We start from the raw sequence: 17,090 nt of genomic DNA, 5'->3' as shown, positions 1-17,090 counted from the left end.
CCCATCTTTGTGACCTTTGGCTAGTTTTCTTACCTCCCTGGGCCTCAGTTTCTCCTTTTGTAAAATGAGAATTATAAGATTGACTTCCTGAGAAAAACCACCTAACGTACCATCTGGCAGAGGAATGCAACACCATGCGTTCTACTTTGCCTTTGCACGTACACACACTTGGGATGAAGTCAGCAAGCATATATTCAGCACTCACTGTGCGCCAGGCTCTGGGGTAGATGGGGGCGGGGGATGGAGGAGGACAAGATGACGCTTACCCTAAATTTCACAGTCACCTCTTCTGGAAAAAAAAAAAAAAAAAAAAAACTCATCTATAAAATCAGCAGTAAATCCTGCCCATGAATCTACAGGTGAGTTTGCCAACCAGCAGGAAGCCCTCTAACTGGAAGGTAACCCTGAGCCAGCTGGGCATCTCCTCCAGGGCCCCTCACTCTCCCGGTAGCTCAGGCAGGAGACAGGGCGCGAATGGGTCTTTACTGCCACCTGCTGGAGGAATGGAATAAAGGCCACAGGTGGCAGCCAGAAGAAATCCAGGCCCCTGCCTTGAGTTGCCAAACACATGGCTCTAACCTCTATCTGCCACATGTGCTCAACAGCTAATGAGAAGTTGTCAGAGGAAATGGCTTTTGAAATCACCTTAAGGGGGGTGGGGAGAGGGAAGGAAAGGAAAGGAAAGGAAAAGAAAGAAAAGGAAAGGAAAGGAAAGGACAGGACAGGACAGGACAGGACAGGAGGCGCTCCTGTCTTGGCTCAGCCACGACTAGAACCCAGCTAGTATCTCTGAGGATGTGGGCTCAGTCCCTGGCCTTGCTCAGTGGGTTAAGAATCTGGCGTTGCCCTGAGCTGTGGTGTAGATCGCAGATGCGGCTCAGATCCCTTGCTGCTGTGGCTGTGGTGTAGGCTGGCAGCTGTAGCTCCGATTCCACCCCTAGCCGGGTGGATCCAGATGCTGCAGATTCAATCCTAAAAAGCAAAACAAAGAAAAGAGTTCCCGTCGTGGCACAGCAGAAATAAATCCGACCAGGAACCATGATGTTGAGGGTTCGATCCCTGGCCTCGCTCAGTGGGTTAAGGATCCAGCATTGCTGTGGCTGTGGCGTAGGCTGGCAGCTGTAGCTCCTTTTCGACCCCTAGTCTGGGAACCTCCATATGCCTCAGGTGCAGCCCTATAAAGACAAAAAGACAAAGACAAAGAAAAAAATAAAAGAGCAAGGAAAGCCAATGGTGCCTTGCAATGGTCAGAGAGTGGGTGTGTGCCTCCTGGGGAAATTTCTCTCTCCCACTCAAAGGGGAGGACCAGAGAACCCTGTTAAGATGCGGAGAAACATCTTCTTCTGCGACTGACTGTGTTTTACTCTCCAGGCCCTCAGCAAGGACAGATCCCGGTGGAACTCTCCAAACTCTGGTGCCCTGGAACACAACTAAACTGTCCTCCTGCCCATCAACACCTGCAGGATCTAACCCAGCCCTGGAACCAGCTCAAGAGAAACTGCCGGAAGCTGGGAGGCCGTTCTTTCCAAAGGCCTTGGCTTTGCAGCCAGACTCTTGCTAAGTCAACAAAGCGGGAGCCAGCCGTGCTGCTTGCCTTCCTGTTACACCCTCCAACTTCGTCTCCCAGGCCTGCCACGCTCACACACACACGTGTGCACGCACGCACACATCCAGCACCCTCAGTTACTTGGGTGGGGAACCTGCCCTGGGAGAACTGGGAGGCAGCATCCAGATGGGCTACTGCCAGGGTGTTGGAGACTTTTTTTCCCCCTCTTTCTCCACATTCTAACCATCCTGTGAAAAGTTGGGCCCAAGAATGCAAACTCCGGAAAAACAAGGGCAGTGAAACACCAAAATATTTACTTAGCCAGTGCGTGTGCTTCTCTGAAGGCCATTTCAGATTTCCTCGGGGCAGTGGAGCCTTGCAGAGTCCAGCCCTTTGCTTCTGTACATAGAGAGTGGTCTCTGCAGCCTCCACCATGAACCCCCGCCCCCAGCCACCCAGGCATCTGAGAGCAGAGCTTGGAAAGCACAGCCCCCCACCCGACCCCCAAGGGACCAAACTTGACCCCCTAGAAACACAGCACCAAAATAATATAGGGGTGGGTGAAAGGGTACCTTTCCTCAGACTTCCCCAAAGGGAAGAAAGCTACAACAGTCAGAAATACACCCAAGCCATCAAAAACACACAGAATTTCCTATACAACAGACAAATGGCACAATTGTTTGTTCTGACCCAGTACCAAAACAGCAAGTTGTCCATGCAGATAGAAAATGAAAATGGGCGTTCCCTTCATGGCTCAGGGGAAAATGAATCTGACTAGCATCCATGAGGATGCAGGTTCGATCCCTGACCTCACTCAGGGGGTTAAGGGTCCGGCATTGCCGTGAGCCGTGGTGTAGGTCAGCAGCTGCAGCCCAGTTTGACCCGTAGCCTGGAAACCTCCATCTTCCACGGGTGCGGCCCTAAAAAGACCAAAAAAAAAAAAAAAAGAAAATGAAAATAAAGCAAAAATGATCAGCACTCTGGTATTCATCAACCCATTTTGATACTTTTTTTAAACTTTTTTTAATTGAAATAGAGTTGATTTACCATGTGGTGTTAGTTTCGGGTGTATAGCAAAGTGATTCCCTATATCCAGTATGTGTATCTGAAAAAAACACATGTGTATGTAACAAGTATATGTAGCATATACACGTACGTAATACATACATTATTTTTCATATTATTCTCCAGCACTTCCAATGCCTCATTCTCCACCTGCCTGATGATCTGTCCCCTCCCCTCGCCCCCAGGAGTAACTCGTGCTCACCCAGGCTTCTGTTAACTCTGCATCTCCCACATCTTTCAAGTTCAAGAAGCACAACCGTCATCTCTTGGAGCATCCCAGCTTCTGGAGCCAAGCTTCCATCCCGGCTGAGGCTGTCACTTCCTCAAGTAGGGCGTTGTGTCCCCACCCTCCACTGCCACAGTCGTCCCTGTGCACACCCTCTGGGTCTGTCACCCTCCCTGCAGGCTCAAGGCCTGGGCATCCTTTGTGAGATGGTCCTGACTGCCCAGGAGCACCAACACCTATCACTCACTCTCTGGGGCCCTAACTCCCCAGGGTCACACCAAGCAGCAGGGCTCATAATTGCCTCTGCTCTTAGCATCTCCAGACTATTGCTCTCTCTTTCCTCCCCGTCTTTCTTCTTATAGCCCAGGGGATTTTTTTTTTTTTTTTTTTTGGCCTGGGGAAATTCTTTCTTCCCAAATTTCTTCAAGACTCCAGTCTGCTGGCCCCAAACTCCCTTGCCTCCTTACCAAAAAATTATTATTATTTTAATTCAAAATCCCTTTTTGTAAAACCAAAGCTTGAAAAATGTCTTGGCTGCCTCTGACTCTGTCACACGCCTCCACAAAGGCAATGAGCCTGCTTGCGTGGAGAGGGCAGGAGAGAGACAAGGGCACGTTGGAAATATCATCCAGCCACACGACAAACACATTTTCCCTCTCCATCCCCCAAGATTTTTTAAGTGGCCGTAGTGTCTTTCCTGGTAACTGATATTGTCCGCAAGAAACGCTGGAAGAGGAGTTGCTCTGCGGCTCCCAACAGTCCCTCCAGGCCTCTGTCCTCCAGCAGCTTCTGCCCACATCTGCCCCTCTTTTCATCCCCTTTCTCCTCTCCCCTCGCTGCCTCTCCCCGACCTGGCTTGCACATTCTGGAAGAAGCTGGCTGGAAGTCCCCGTTGCCCTTCTGGTCAAGAGAAACAACAGCACCAAAGGCTCAGGTGCACCGTCCCCCTGCCCCCCGACAACCGCATCAGCCCTGGGATGCCCGTTCCCCGCCACCCCTGCACCTGCACCGGCCCCAAGTCAAGTTCCCCGAGGGCCTTGTAATGAATTCCCACATCCCCAATCCCCTTGTGGGCCTCTCTCTAGAAGAGATGGCCACTCCCGCTTCCTTAAAACTCTCCTCCCCTTAGATTAGGCTTCAGTGGGGCCCACACCACGGGTCTTCCCCCTCCTTGGCCACAGCGGGCCCCCAGGATCCGGGATCCAGGATCCGGTCCTTCCACCTACCCTGTAATCACTGACGCTCCCTCCCTGAGGCTGTGTCCTGGGCCCGTGGGCCCTCGCAGAACAATGTCAACCTCTCTCAACGCTGCAACGCCTGCCAGGACCTCAGAAATTCTCCCCAAGAGTCCTTCCTCCCCCACATTTCCCCCTCTCTTTTCCCCTCCCCCTCCAGATTCCAGAAGGCTGTCTGCAACTGCCTTGCGACTGTTTGGCCAGAAAATGAAAAGCCAGAGAGAGGGTAAAAGCGCCAATTTCCTACCCGGGAGTCTCAGAACCACAGAGCAGAGCAGGACCACCAAAGGGGCAGACCCCAACCCAATACAGGGGAGAATTTTCCAGCAAGGGGCACTGGCCAGCAATGGTTGGGCTCCTTCTGAGGTGTGACCGGAAGAGGGCAGAGAGACTTCCTGCACATTCCAAGTAGAAATAAGTAGCATCAAGTTATCTCCCTGTCCTGAGACTGTACAGCACAGCTCAGCATTTAGAGATACACAAGAGCTCTTTCGCTGTTTTTTGGTTTTGGGATGGGGGTGGCGGCTTGAACACCTAAAATTATAATTTTCACTAGAGGCTACTGGTTAGAAATGACTGTGCTGTTTCCTTGCTATTCAATTATTTTTTAAATAATCATGATTTGTTGTTTACCCGATAAATACTGTGCATCAAAGACTCATTTGGCATACACACACTCCAGTTTTTAGAGAACGAAGTTTATTTGGTCATTGACTGAAGGCTTTCAGAGGAAAAAGCATGGTTGCAAAGCTCACCACTCTTGGACATTTCTCTCAGTCCTATTGCTATCCACTGAAAAAAACAAGAAAATATAAAAGGAATCCTAACTAAATCCTCAAGACTTTTCAAAGGTTTTTGTTGGTTTGTTTTTGTTTTTTAGGGTTGCACCTGCGGCATAGGGAGGTTCCCAGGCTAGGGGTCCAATCGGAGCTGCAGCTGCCGGCCACAGCCACAGCCACGCCAGATCCAAGCTGCATCTGCAAACGACACCACAGGTCATGCACAATCCTTAACCCACCGAGCGAGGCCGGGGATCAAACCCGCATCTTCATGGACACTACTAATCAGGTTCATTACCGCTGAGCCACAACAGGAACTCCCTAAGGATTCTTTAAATACCGTTCTTTCTTCATCACCAGCCTGGGATGTTGTCTGCTAACTCTAAACGCAGCCTGGGCAAATACTGCCCCGTTAATGAAGACTGCATTTGTGCTGGTATTTACTGAACGTTGTCATGCTGGGCTCCATGCCGTGGCACGGCTATCGAGGAGTAAGACGTGGTCCTGCCTTCCAAAAGTTCTCACCCTACGGAGGGAGGGAGACCCCTCGGCCAACAGGGAGGCAACAGAGGGAGGCAAGAGTGTCAGGAAGACCAGGGAAGAAGAGCACAGGGAACTCGACTCAATGTTCCGTAAAAACCTACACGGGAAAAGGAGCTGAAAGAGGATGGATGTGTAACAGAATCAGGTTGCTCTATGCCTCAAACACACTGTGAATCGACTATACTCCAAACGTGGTTTTGAATAATAAATAATTTGGAAGGTTTAAAAAAAGAAAAAGGAGTTCCCGAAAGGCTCAGCAGGTCAAGTATCCAGCATGGTCCCTGCAGCAGCTTGGGTTGCTGCTGTGGTGTGGGTTCAGTCCCCGGCCACATGGCACAGGCAAGGCCAAAACACAGACAAACCAAAACCACCAGGGTCATCTACTCAATACTGTGTAATAACCTATACGGGAAAAGAATATGAAAAGGAATGGATGTGTGTGTGTGGGTATAACTGATTTACTTTGCACCTGAAACGAACACAACTTTATAAGCCAGTTATACAATATTAAAAAAAAAAAAAAGGAAAGACTAGGCAGAGGAGGCAACTCTTTTAGGATAATGTCTTTAAAAACCTCATTGCTGGAGTTCCCGTCGTGGCGCAGTGGTTAACGAATCCGACTAGGAACCATGAGGTTGTGGGTTCAGTCCCTGCCCTTGCTCAGTGGGTTAATGATCGGGCGTTGCCGTGAGCTGTGGTGTAGGTTGCAGACGCGGCTCGGATCCCACGTTGCTGAGGCTCTGGCGTAGGCCAGTAGCTACAGCTCCGATTAGACCCCTAGCCTGGGAACCTCCATATGCCTCGGGAGCGGCCCAAGAAATAGCAAAAAAGATAAAAAAAGAAAAAAAAAAAAACCTCATTGCGAATTCTACATTAAAATAACAAATATGCAAAAGCAAACTGCCCAAACCTTCACCTCTTAACAAATGGTTTCCACTTGTCCATATTAATCCTTATCACTTACATATGCAATTTTTTTTATGGTGACAATAGCATCAGAGTAGTTTTAGAAAGCCTTCATTTTCAGTTACTAGATCGTAAGCATTTTTCCACGTGCCTACTTTTGCTTCTTACACTTCACTCCCTTGAGATAACGATGATCGCAGCCTGGAGAGTCACCCTTCTACATCCTGCTCTGTTTGACCCATCCTCTGAGGGCCACCAGAATGAGACCTAAACCAGAACAACTGACCAGCCACCCCCCACCACCGATTCTTGTCCTCCTGACACCCCCCCCTTTCAGCCGTAAAAGCCATTCTAAGGTCTTGAAGAGAACACTGCTACATCCTGGCTCCAGCAGACCCTATTTCTCTCCCACTCACTTTGCTGGAAAAGAACCAGGAAGAACTGCAAAGAACACCTTTTCAAAAGCAAGAGAGAGTCCAAATTCGCCACTGTGCCGTGGACCACAGCAGCAGCAGCAGCTGCTTGTAAATTTCCTTTGCTCAGTTACTCATGCCACACGTGCTGTTCTTACTCTTTCCGCCTTCCCTCCCCCTGTCGTCTATGTCATCTTCCCACCTCATGACTTCTGCTTTTACTCAGTTTCAGCCGCCTCGGAAGGGCAGCTTACACGTGGGCCCGCATGACGTGTCAGGAACGCCACCTTTCTTTGGCGACTCTGCCATCTTCCCCAAGCCTCCAACGTTTCTTGGCTCAGATTCTCGAGTTCACCTTTTCACACCAGACACACGCATGACGGTCTCACCAGCCACGAGCGCTGGTGAGCAGGAGCCGTGCCAAGAGCGCTATGCTCACAGGCTCTACGACCATCTCCCGAGCAAGGACAGCGGAAGGGACTGCTTTTTTCACTCTAGGACAACCTTGGCCATGAGGGCCCTCGGAACCCAAACCACTGCCCTCCTCACAGGGTTCTGCCTTATCCACACACTCTGGGGGGCCTCTGACATAAGTGGATTAATTGTTCATTCAGCTGTGGAGTGGATGCAGACCTCAGACGGGAAATTTTTCTTGATTTGGCTTCCGTAAGGAGGTGGGGAGGGAAGAGGCAATCCCTCGGCCTGCCAGAGAGGCAAAGGAGACTTAGTCTGGTGCACCAGAGACCTGCCAAGGTGTGGACCCCAGGACCTGCCTCCAGGTTCACACACACGCCCACACCCCCACAGGAACAGACTTCAGAGACGTCTGCGGGTTCAGGTCACAGTTCCACTGTTTCCTGGCTGTTGTCATCTTGGCCGAAACATTTAGAGTCTTATTTTCCTCATCTCTAAATGAGGTAAAAGAAAATGTTTTTAAGTGACTTATGTAAGTAATTACAGGGCTTAAAAAATTAAATGGAAAATAGTGTAAAATCCTTCCATGCCAATTGAGGGTTATACAACCGCTGGTTTAATTAACTGCCATTTCGTTTTCCAGCCTACAGAAAAGTCTTGTTAACTAATAAGCAAATGGTCCCTTTTCCATCAACAGAAAGAGAAATCAGCTGTGAAGTCAGCCGTGCCTCTTGGGTTCCAACTTCTGGTCAATGGGGTCAGATCTACAGAAGCAAAACTACAAAATCATTTCCTTTCGTAGAGTAGCTTCGTCTCTAAGTACTTCAGTCCTGAACGTGTAAGGGAGGGGCTTTAAATGAAGAAGTAAGGTTTGGAGAGTTCCCATTGTGCCTCCGTGGAAATGAATCTGACTAGTATCCATGAGGATGCAGGTTCAATTCCTGGCCTCGATCCGTGGGTTAAGGATCTGGCGTTGCTGTGAGCTATGGTATAGGTCACAGATGCGGCTTGGATCTGGGGTTGTGGCGGCTGTGGCATAGGCTGGCAGCTACAGCTCCCATTCGACCCCCTAGCCTGGGAACCTCCATATGCCACAGGTGCAGCCCTAAAAAAAAAGAAAGTACACCTTTGGTCAGAAGTATCTAATTTAGGAGTTCCCGTTGTGGCGCAGTGCTTAACGAATCCGACTAGGAACCATGAGGTTGTGGGTTCGGTCCCTGGCCTTGCTCAGTGGGTTAAGGATCCGGCGTTGCCGTGAGCTGTGGTGTAGGTTGCAGACGCGGCTCGGATCCCGCATTGCTGTGGCTCTGGCGTAGGCTAGTGGCTACAATTCCGATTAGACCCCTAGCCCGGGAACCTCCATATGCCGCGGGAGCGGCCCAAAGAAATAGCAAAAAAAAAAAAAGTATCTAATTTAAAAGGAGGAGAAAAAAGTAGACAAAAGCGTATTGATCATTTCCTACCTTTATTTATAAAGTTTTCTACTCCTCTCCCAACAGAGACGTACACACACATACCTGGGAGAAGCTCATTAAAAACAACAACAACAACAACAGAACAGGGGGCGGCAGACCTTACTTAACACCAGTCTGTGTGCCCAGCTTGGGGATCACTGGGAATGTCTCCTCGGATGTGACATCTCACCTCAAAAGAAGGAGACCTTGACCTGGAAGGCCCGCCCGCCCACCAGGCCAGGGCGGCACCCTCAGTCTTCGGCATCATCAAACTGTCCCGTTTCAAAGACCATCTTGGAATAATGGGGTATCAGTGGAGGCGGGTGGTGCCAACTGGGGTCATAGATCATGTCTCCTTGTGGGGCACAGCACACCCAAGGTCTGACCTCTTGAGAAAGGCAACCCTGGATGTCGTCGGCATCTGTGGGCAGTTTTAAAAGCCAGATTAAAGGAAAGGAGGGAGGGTGAAAAGGGAGAGCCCAAAATGTCTAGGGGACAGACGCCCACACTTTCTTTGCTTAAACACACACTGCATGAACACACACACGTACACACACGCCAACACACACAGAGTCCTTTGCTGAAGACCGGTAAGCACCTTCATTCTGAGGCCACCCACAAGCCCGCTTCTCAGACACGGGTCTTAGCAGCGCAGAGGAAGCAACTGGTGACCACAGCACTTCTGTCTGCAGCTGCCTGATTCATGCAAAGGTATCTGGAGAGTAACGCAGTTTTGACATTAAAACTAACCAATACACTAAGTAATCAAATGCAAACCTGCCCTTTTTTTCCAATTATTTCATGTGAAAGAGAAGCTGTCACAGAAATCTCAGACCTGTTACAGCTCTCGGGCTAATAAGCTCCTAGATGTGTCCCTCTTCCAGACTGGCTGCCTTTAGGGGGCTCATCTCGTAGGAGGGTCTCGGAACCCTGGCCTAGGAACCCCAGGAGCCCCACACCTACCATATGGATTCCCTTGATCTGCTTTCAACTCCAAGTCCCAGTCCTCGTTAAAAAGGTCGGCAGCCTGCTCCTTGGGTGGACAGCCGGACACCCCTTCTGACAGCTCCCATGTATTCAGGTCCCCATCAGAGTCCTCATCATCCACAGCAAAGCCTTCCTCTTCAGAATGGATGCTCTCACCACGGGCAGGACTATCGTTAGGGATGCTCTGGGCTCCAGTGGCTAAGAAATCCACAAGAGGAAAAAGGACTTAAAACAACAGGCAAGCCAGAGAGGGCCGAGTCGTGTGCTTGGGAGATTTTGGCCGGACTTACTAAGAGGACACCAGTAAATAGTGTTCAGAGCTCTTTAGCCACCAGAGACCTTATTTAAAAATTATTGTCCTGTTTCCCTTTTTTTTTTTCTGCCACACCTACAGCAAGCAGAAGTTCCCAGGCCAGCAACTGAACCTGCTGCACAGCAGTGACAATGCTGGATCCATAACCACTAGACCACGAGGGAACTCCCTGTTACTTTTTTTTTTTTTTTTTTTGGCTTTTTAGGGCTTCACCCACAGCATGTGTAAGTTCCCAGGCCAGGGGTTGAATGGGAGCTTCAGATGCCGGCCTACAGCACAGCCAGAGCAACACCATATCCAAGCTGTGTCTGCAACCTACACCACAGCTCACAGCGATGCCGGATTCTTAACCCAGTAAGTGGGGCCAGGAATCAAACCCACATCCTCAAGGATACCATTTGGGTTCATTACCACTGAGCCACAATAAGAACTCTGCTTTTTTTTTTTTTTTTTTTCCCCCAGTGGCCGCACAGGTACCTTATTGAAGTTCCCGGGCCAGGGACGGAATTCGAGCGGCAGCTGTGACCTAGGCCACGGCTGCAGGAACGCCGGATCCTTTAACCTACTGCACCAGGCTGGGGGGCCAAGCCTTGCCTCCGCCACAACCTGAGCTGCTGCAGTCAGATTCTTAACCCACTGTGCCATGAGAGGAACTCCCTCTGTTTACGTGTTTAGAAGGAGATGTTTCAGTAAGACGTTGTGCCATAAACAAGGCTATTACCGACCAGGCCTTTTAATTCACATGAAGCATCAGGCACAGTTTCTATTTCCAAGTAGTTTCAATGACACGGAGGCAAAGGGCCTCTGGCAAATGATAAGCTTTCACGATACAGAATGGACGGAATTCTTGCTCTTCCACGCCTCCCTTCATGCTCAAAGAGCAGGTCAAAGGTGAGCCCTGGACAAGGATGGCAGAGGAGGGAGGAAAGCCGGCAGAAACTCGGAACCCACCAGTCTCACTGCTCAGCCACCACGTGCCCTCCTTCGGAGCTCGGGGAGGGGCTGGAAGGTAGATTTTTAAAAGGTGTACCAAAAATGGAAGAAACTCTGGGGAAGGATAATGGACCTCCAAGCACACAGTGCTATGGTGATGCCACGTCAGAGCTGGGCAAACAATCAGCCTAAAAACAGCCATGCCATTAACACTGTACAAGGATGACAGCCACGAGCCATAAAGTTCAGGACGTGGGTTCCGGAGCCCAACAACCGCAGTTCAAATCCCAGTTCTTCTAATTACAAACATGTGTGACTGAGCTGAAACTGACGCAACCAATTCCTCCGAAACTTACAAGGGAGAATGACCGCAGCACCCAGCAATCCCACTCTTAAGCGGATGACCCAAAGAGAGCAAAGGTTCAAAGAAAATGTGCACAAAAATGTTCAGAGCAGCACTGTTCGCAATCACCAAATGGCAGAAACAACCCAAACAGCTATCCGCTGATGAATGGGTAAATAAACTGTGATGGAATTATTCAGCCATAATAAAGAAATGAAGGTACTGCTACCTGCTACAACATGAACCGTGAAAAAACCATGCTGAGTGAAAGAAGTCAGACATAAAAAAACCGCATATTGGAGTTCCCACTGTGGCGCAGCAGAAACGAATCTGACTAGCATCCATGAGGATGCAGGTTCAATCCCTGGTCTCATTCAGTGGGTCAGGGATCTGGCATTGCCCTGAGCCGTGGTGTCGGTCGCAGACGCAGCTCAGATCCCGAGTTGCTGTGGCTGCAGCAGAGGCCGGCAGTAGTAGCTCTGATTCGACCCCTAGTTTGGGAACCTCCATATGCCATGAGTGAGACTGTAAAAAAGGGGGGGGGAAATATACATATATATATCATGTAACTCCATTTATAAGCAACTCATATGTGCCTATACGGAACAGGTAAATCCACAGAGACAGAAAGCAGATCTGTGGTAGCCAGGGGCTCAAGAAGGGGAGTGTAGGGGGTGACTGCTTCTTAGATACAGCGTTTCCTCTGGGGGCCAGGAGAATGTTCTGAAACTAAACAGTGGTGGTGACTGGCCCAATATTGTGATTGGGCCAAATGCCACTGAATTGTACACTTTCAAATGGTTCATGTTATGTGTCTTCTTCCACAATCTTTAAGGTTTTTGCTCTGTAGCTCGGTTTCCTCATCTATCACAGGCAGATAGAGCCATTGTCAGGGTTTTTAAAGGAAAAAAAAAAAAAAAACCCACTTAGAACTGTACATGGCACACAGTGAGTACTCAGTGAAGTGTTAGCTGCTAGGACTACCCCTATTTATGTGCTTGGTGCTTTATCCAGACCAGCACTGGCCAAGAGAACTTTCTGTGATGACGATAACATACTTACTACAATCTGTGCTGTCCGAAAGGCTAGCCATGGCCGTGTCTGACTACTGAGCATTTGAAATGTGGCCCATGTGACCAAGGAAGTGAATTTTCCACTTTATTTCGTTATAATTAAACAGCTATTTGGAGTGGGGATTTCAGTTCTACATCCTATCACCCCATCCTCAGACAACCCTCTAAGGAAGTATTATTATCCCCATTTTAAAGATAGAAAAAGGATAAAAAATATAAAGCCACAAAACTAAAGCCCAGGACCCAGTCCCAGAGCTGAAAGGGAAACAATTTCAGCCGCCTGCAAAGCCTGCACACTTTCCGCTGCCCTGGGCTGTCTTCCTCGGCAGAAGGGGTGGATCTGGACCCAGGCCCAAGACTCTCTTGCAGGGGGAGGGGGGGGGCTTCCAAACGAGAAGACGCCTGAAACACTAGGCAGAAAAGGCAACCGGCTGGGGAAGAGGAGGGCTGGCTACAAAGAGGAGGTACCTAACCAAGCCGGGGACCGACCTTCCTTCTCTGTCACTTCCTCGGTCTTTCCCAACACCCACCTCCCCCCAGGCTCCGCCAGCTACTTGCCTAGTCGATCCATGGCCTTCTCAGTCTCTCTCTCCTGACCAGAGTGGTCAGCCAGCACAAAGGCAGCCTGCGGGAAGAAGAAACAATTACCCGGGCCTTGGAGGCCTGCGGAGAGCCAGGATTTCAGCCCCACTTCCACCCTTCCATAGCGCACTTCGGGAGGCTGGGGTGGGGACTCTGCAACCCACGTTTCTGCTTTGCCGTGTCAGGCTGGGCCAAGCCCGAGGAAGAAGGGCCCGGCTCCTTCCTACTCCTGTAGGGACGGGCCGGCAGAATCGCCTGCCTTCCTAGCTGCCTGCATCCAGCACGCGCAGAGCCAGCCTCCTGCCCAGCCCTCTCCTGAGTGCTCGGAGTCACAGGTCCTCAGGACCCCGACGCCAAGCTCAGAGACCCCAGCACTAGCCAGGGCAGTGCCCCCTCTTCTGAGGCTGGAATTTCAGCGGGCTGCAAAGCCTCTCCCCTGTAATCATTCCAACCTCACCTCTTTTGTTCCCTGAGCCCCAGGGCTTGGTTTGGTTTCCTACAGCAGCAAGCTCCTCCTTACCTTTTCAGTTACAAACCGACTTTTATCTAGGGAACAGCTCTTTTTATCAAATGCTGTCTCCTGATGGATCCATGGGGACAAGAGAGCTTTTTTAGGCGATGAAGGGAAATCTTCCCTCATAGCCAACCATGTGCTTTTCTGCTCCCATCACTCAAAAGTTCCTGAAACCCCATCACCTGTAAGACCTCTTTCTAAGTGAAATACTCACAGCCTGCATGAGAAGACCTGATTACAAGCCCATTCATTCAGTGTGTACCCTGGACACAGCACTTCAGCTACCATGCCTGAGTTTGTCAGGACACGGGGGATGCCTGTTCTGACTTTGTGGGAGGCTTATACTGAGATAACACTCATGAAAACACCTAGCACACGGCAAGAATATAACATCTGTTGCTGTGTGTCTTTTTAGGGCCGCACTTGTGGCATGTGGACGTTCTCAGGCTGGAGGTCGAATCAGAGCTACAGCTGCTGGCCTACGCCACAGCCACAGCAATTCGGGATCTGAGCCACATCTGCGACCAAAACCACAGCTCATGGCAACGCCAGATTGCCGACCCACTGGGCGAGGCCAGGCATGGAACCTGCATCCTCATGGATGCTAATCGGATTTGTTTCCGCTGCACCACAACAGGAACTCCCATCTGTTGAATTTTAATTCACCTTCTTTGCTCCTAAAGCTACACTGCACTTGGCACCTGTCCCAATTAGCTCATCATCTGCCTGGATTTAATGAGTTAATTCCACCTCCTATGGTTAAGTGACAACTCCTGGTCACTACTGCTGGCCAGGAGTGGGACCTCTCACTTCTTCCACTGCAAGAGCCCCCTAACTGGCTTCACTCACCCATCTTGCCCAGCCTGACAGCGCTAATCAATACTCTGCTCCGAAGGCCTCCACTGTGGGACCACAAACTTCTCCATGGCCTCCAGCCCCATCAACCTACGGAGATAGTTCTCTCGCCCAGCTCTGGGACCAAAGCTCCCGGCCATTCGCCCTGCACTTCCTCACCTCCAGACCTTTGCCAGGAACAAGCATCCCCCCGACCCTAGAGAGGAAGCGCACAAACCTTCCTGCTCTGCCCTGACAAAACCAGTCTCATCCTACCTGCACCCCCAAAGTAATTTTCTTTCTAAACCCATCACTACATTTTTTATATCTTTCTTTGGTTAAGTACTTTCTGTGATGCCTAAACAAGCATTCTATTCCTCCATCCAATTAATATGCGTGTCTGTGGTGTCAGGCACTATGCTGGTCACCTGGTTAACCAGCACTAGAGGGTTCCTACCTCAACGAGCTCATGTCTAATAGGGATTATTGACTGTAAACGGGGCAGGACATGACTGTTAATGGTGGTCCGGCGCGCAAATGAAAACAAGTTTCTGGAAACCCTGCGTCAAACGCGGCCTTTTGCTTTCAGTAAAGGTTAGAGGAGAGAGCGCAGCAGACATCATCTGGTGCTCAGGGTTAGCTGAGCATCGCCACGAAGGGACATGGATCCGCCAGAGAAGATCGCTCTACTCGCTGCCTTCACCTGGCCCCAGCCCAGGCCCAGCTCTCGGTCAGCAGCATCACCGCCCATTTAGCAAGGACGCCGAGGCGCTCGTGGGCCGCCAGCTAGACCTCTCCGCCCGGCGCGCCCACCCACGACCACGAGGTACCCTGCTCCGCCGCCCCGCGACCCGGCCGTTTCCAGCTCGGGCGCGTGCCCAAACGGCGCTCCCCGTTCGCAGGGAGGCCCGAGGCGCTTCCCCGGCTCCGCGGCCCCCCACCCGGCCCGCCCCATGAGCCCCGCAACTTCCCGCCCCCGGCCGCAGGTGGTGACCGCGCCCAGGCCCCGCGCCGCGCTCACCCCCGGGGCGGGGGACGCCTCCCGCGCGCTCAGCTGCGGCCGGCCCCGCGGCGGCTCCGCGGCCCCCAACGCTTGGGCCCCAGCGGTGAGAGGGTCCATGCCCGGCGGCCAGCGGCTCTGAGCCCGAGACGCTCGCTGCTCAGCCACGTGACGCACCAGCCTGGCAGCCAGCCCAAGGATACGCCGCGGAGGGCCAATCAGCCGGGGGTGCTCCCGGACGGGGGGCGGGGCGCGGGGGTCACGAGGAAGCCGGGGGCGGGGCGGGGCGGGGCGGAGCAAGGGGGCGGGGCGAGCCCGACTGCAAAGGCCTCCTGCTCACGTACCCGCTCTGGAGTAGGATTTTGGAACGTCCTGACCAGGTGCGGACCCCAGGGCTGGATGACTAGTTGGGTCTGGAATGCCAAGTGTTATCCCTACGCAACCACACTGGATATGCTTCTGCTTCAAAACCTCGATTTCCTGTTAGGCGTCTACATGATGATGTATAAAACTCAGCTCTCAAAACTTCACACAGTTGAAGCTCCAACCGCATCTCACTCTTGTCTCTAAATAGGTTTCTCTGGAGCTTAGGCTGAAATTAGACTATAACTCACAAATGGATGAGACAACTCAGCAACCCAGTTATCCTCCACCTTGAGTTAGTGACTTCTCAAACCCGTTAGAAACCTAGGAATAGATGATCAAAACAAACTCCTACAACATGCAGACATCCTTATAGGCTGATACTTGGTCACAGTAACCCTAAACCTTCTGTACTGTGCTGGTATGGTCTCACCTGGGCTTCTCTCTTTTAATGCTCCAAGTCTGGCCCTCTACAACCTGAGGGCAGCAGAATTCTGACAGGCAGCGCCTGAGCAGGGGATACACCTTCCCTGCCTAAACTCCAATAACATATCTGCTCAAGGTGGGATAGTCATGTTAACCCTTAAGAAGCAGAAAAGCTGGAAGGTGGGACTCCTTGCTCACCAGGCCACCTTACCACAATCTGAGACATTAGAGGGCCTATTCCTTCATTTCCCTCAAGAATGTGCTGTTTATACACTATATAAAGCATTTGAACATTTTAGCCTAACAAATCATATGTCGACTTTCCCACAGGGGAGAGAATGTGACCAATTAATGTGTGTTCTGCTCCAACTCATGAGTTAGTTTCCCCAAATCTAACTGAATCTAGGTCAACAGTGTCCAACAGAACCATATGCCATGGTAGAAATAAAAGTTCTATTATCTGTGCTGTCTAGCATGGTAAATATGTGGCCAGAGTAAATGAAAATCTGAATTATCTAATTTCAATAAATTTAAGTTCCCACACGTGGGGAGAAGCTACCCCATCTAACAGTGCAGCTCTAGGTGAACTAGCTAGATGCACTTCCATAACCTGCAATGGTGAGAATCAGGTAGAGGGTTGTGTGACCGCAGGGTGACCCACCCTCACAAGCCTTGCTTTAAGGAGTCAACCACCCTGCTCTTCACTCTCATGTCTGAAATGTGACAAGTATCTCTTTCCTAAAATAAAAAAGCCCTTTAAGGATTTAAAATGTTGACCTTCCTAAGACTTACTGGAGAAGAGAAAGAGGAAATTTTTCTCATTTTAATATAAATGACATACAAACACCATAGAGAGTACAAAAGGTCCTAATGAAAATGCCCTAAAATGACTCTAATATTCATAGAAATATAATAAAGGTATTATAAATCAGTCAGAGAAAAATGGCCACAAATGGTATTGTGGAAAATTTAGTTCACTGCTTGGGGAAAAAAAAAAGAGTCGTCCTCATCAAGAGGTAGGGTTTTCAACAATAAAAATCAGACCCCACACATAGAAAACCTCTGGACCTCAAAAAAACACTAGAAGAAGAAAAAAAAAAGCTGGGGACACATCATTAGTAATAAAGAGACAAACTTAAGA

At 50.3% G+C, this 17,090-nt stretch overlaps 1 protein-coding gene across 1 annotated transcript; it reads right to left on the bottom strand.

Moving 5' to 3' along the window:
* Positions 8,574 to 15,391, bottom strand: COPRS (coordinator of PRMT5 and differentiation stimulator). Its single transcript, XM_003131747.4, has 4 exons — positions 15,182 to 15,391; positions 12,789 to 12,855; positions 9,545 to 9,766; positions 8,574 to 9,002 (listed from the first exon to the last, which is right to left on the bottom strand). The coding sequence occupies exons 1-4, from the start codon at positions 15,278 to 15,280 to the stop codon at positions 8,833 to 8,835; spliced, it is 558 nt and encodes a 185-aa protein (XP_003131795.1). The 5' UTR covers positions 15,281 to 15,391; the 3' UTR covers positions 8,574 to 8,832.

This window comes from Sus scrofa, chromosome 12 (genome assembly GCF_000003025.6).
Source record: "Sus scrofa isolate TJ Tabasco breed Duroc chromosome 12, Sscrofa11.1, whole genome shotgun sequence".
NCBI classification, from domain to species: Eukaryota; Metazoa; Chordata; class Mammalia; order Artiodactyla; family Suidae; genus Sus; species Sus scrofa.
The sequence above is the reverse complement of the archived record's forward strand: the minus strand, read 5'-3'. Positions and strand labels throughout refer to the sequence as shown.

What these genes read in the sequence shown, in the direction of transcription:
- COPRS (XM_003131747.4), bottom strand. Translation starts at nt 15,280, where the DNA reads ATGGACCCTCTCACCGCTGGGGCCCAAGCGTTGGGGGCCGCGGAGCCG. An exon ending in GAAGGCCATGGATCGACTAG is followed by an intron (nt 9,767 to 12,788) that starts GCAAGTAGCTGG and finishes TGGATTTCTTAG; the next exon opens with CCACTGGAGCCCAGAGCATC. An exon ending in AGATCAAGGGAATCCATATG is followed by an intron (nt 9,003 to 9,544) that starts GTAGGTGTGGGG and finishes AACTGCCCACAG; the next exon opens with ATGCCGACGACATCCAGGGT.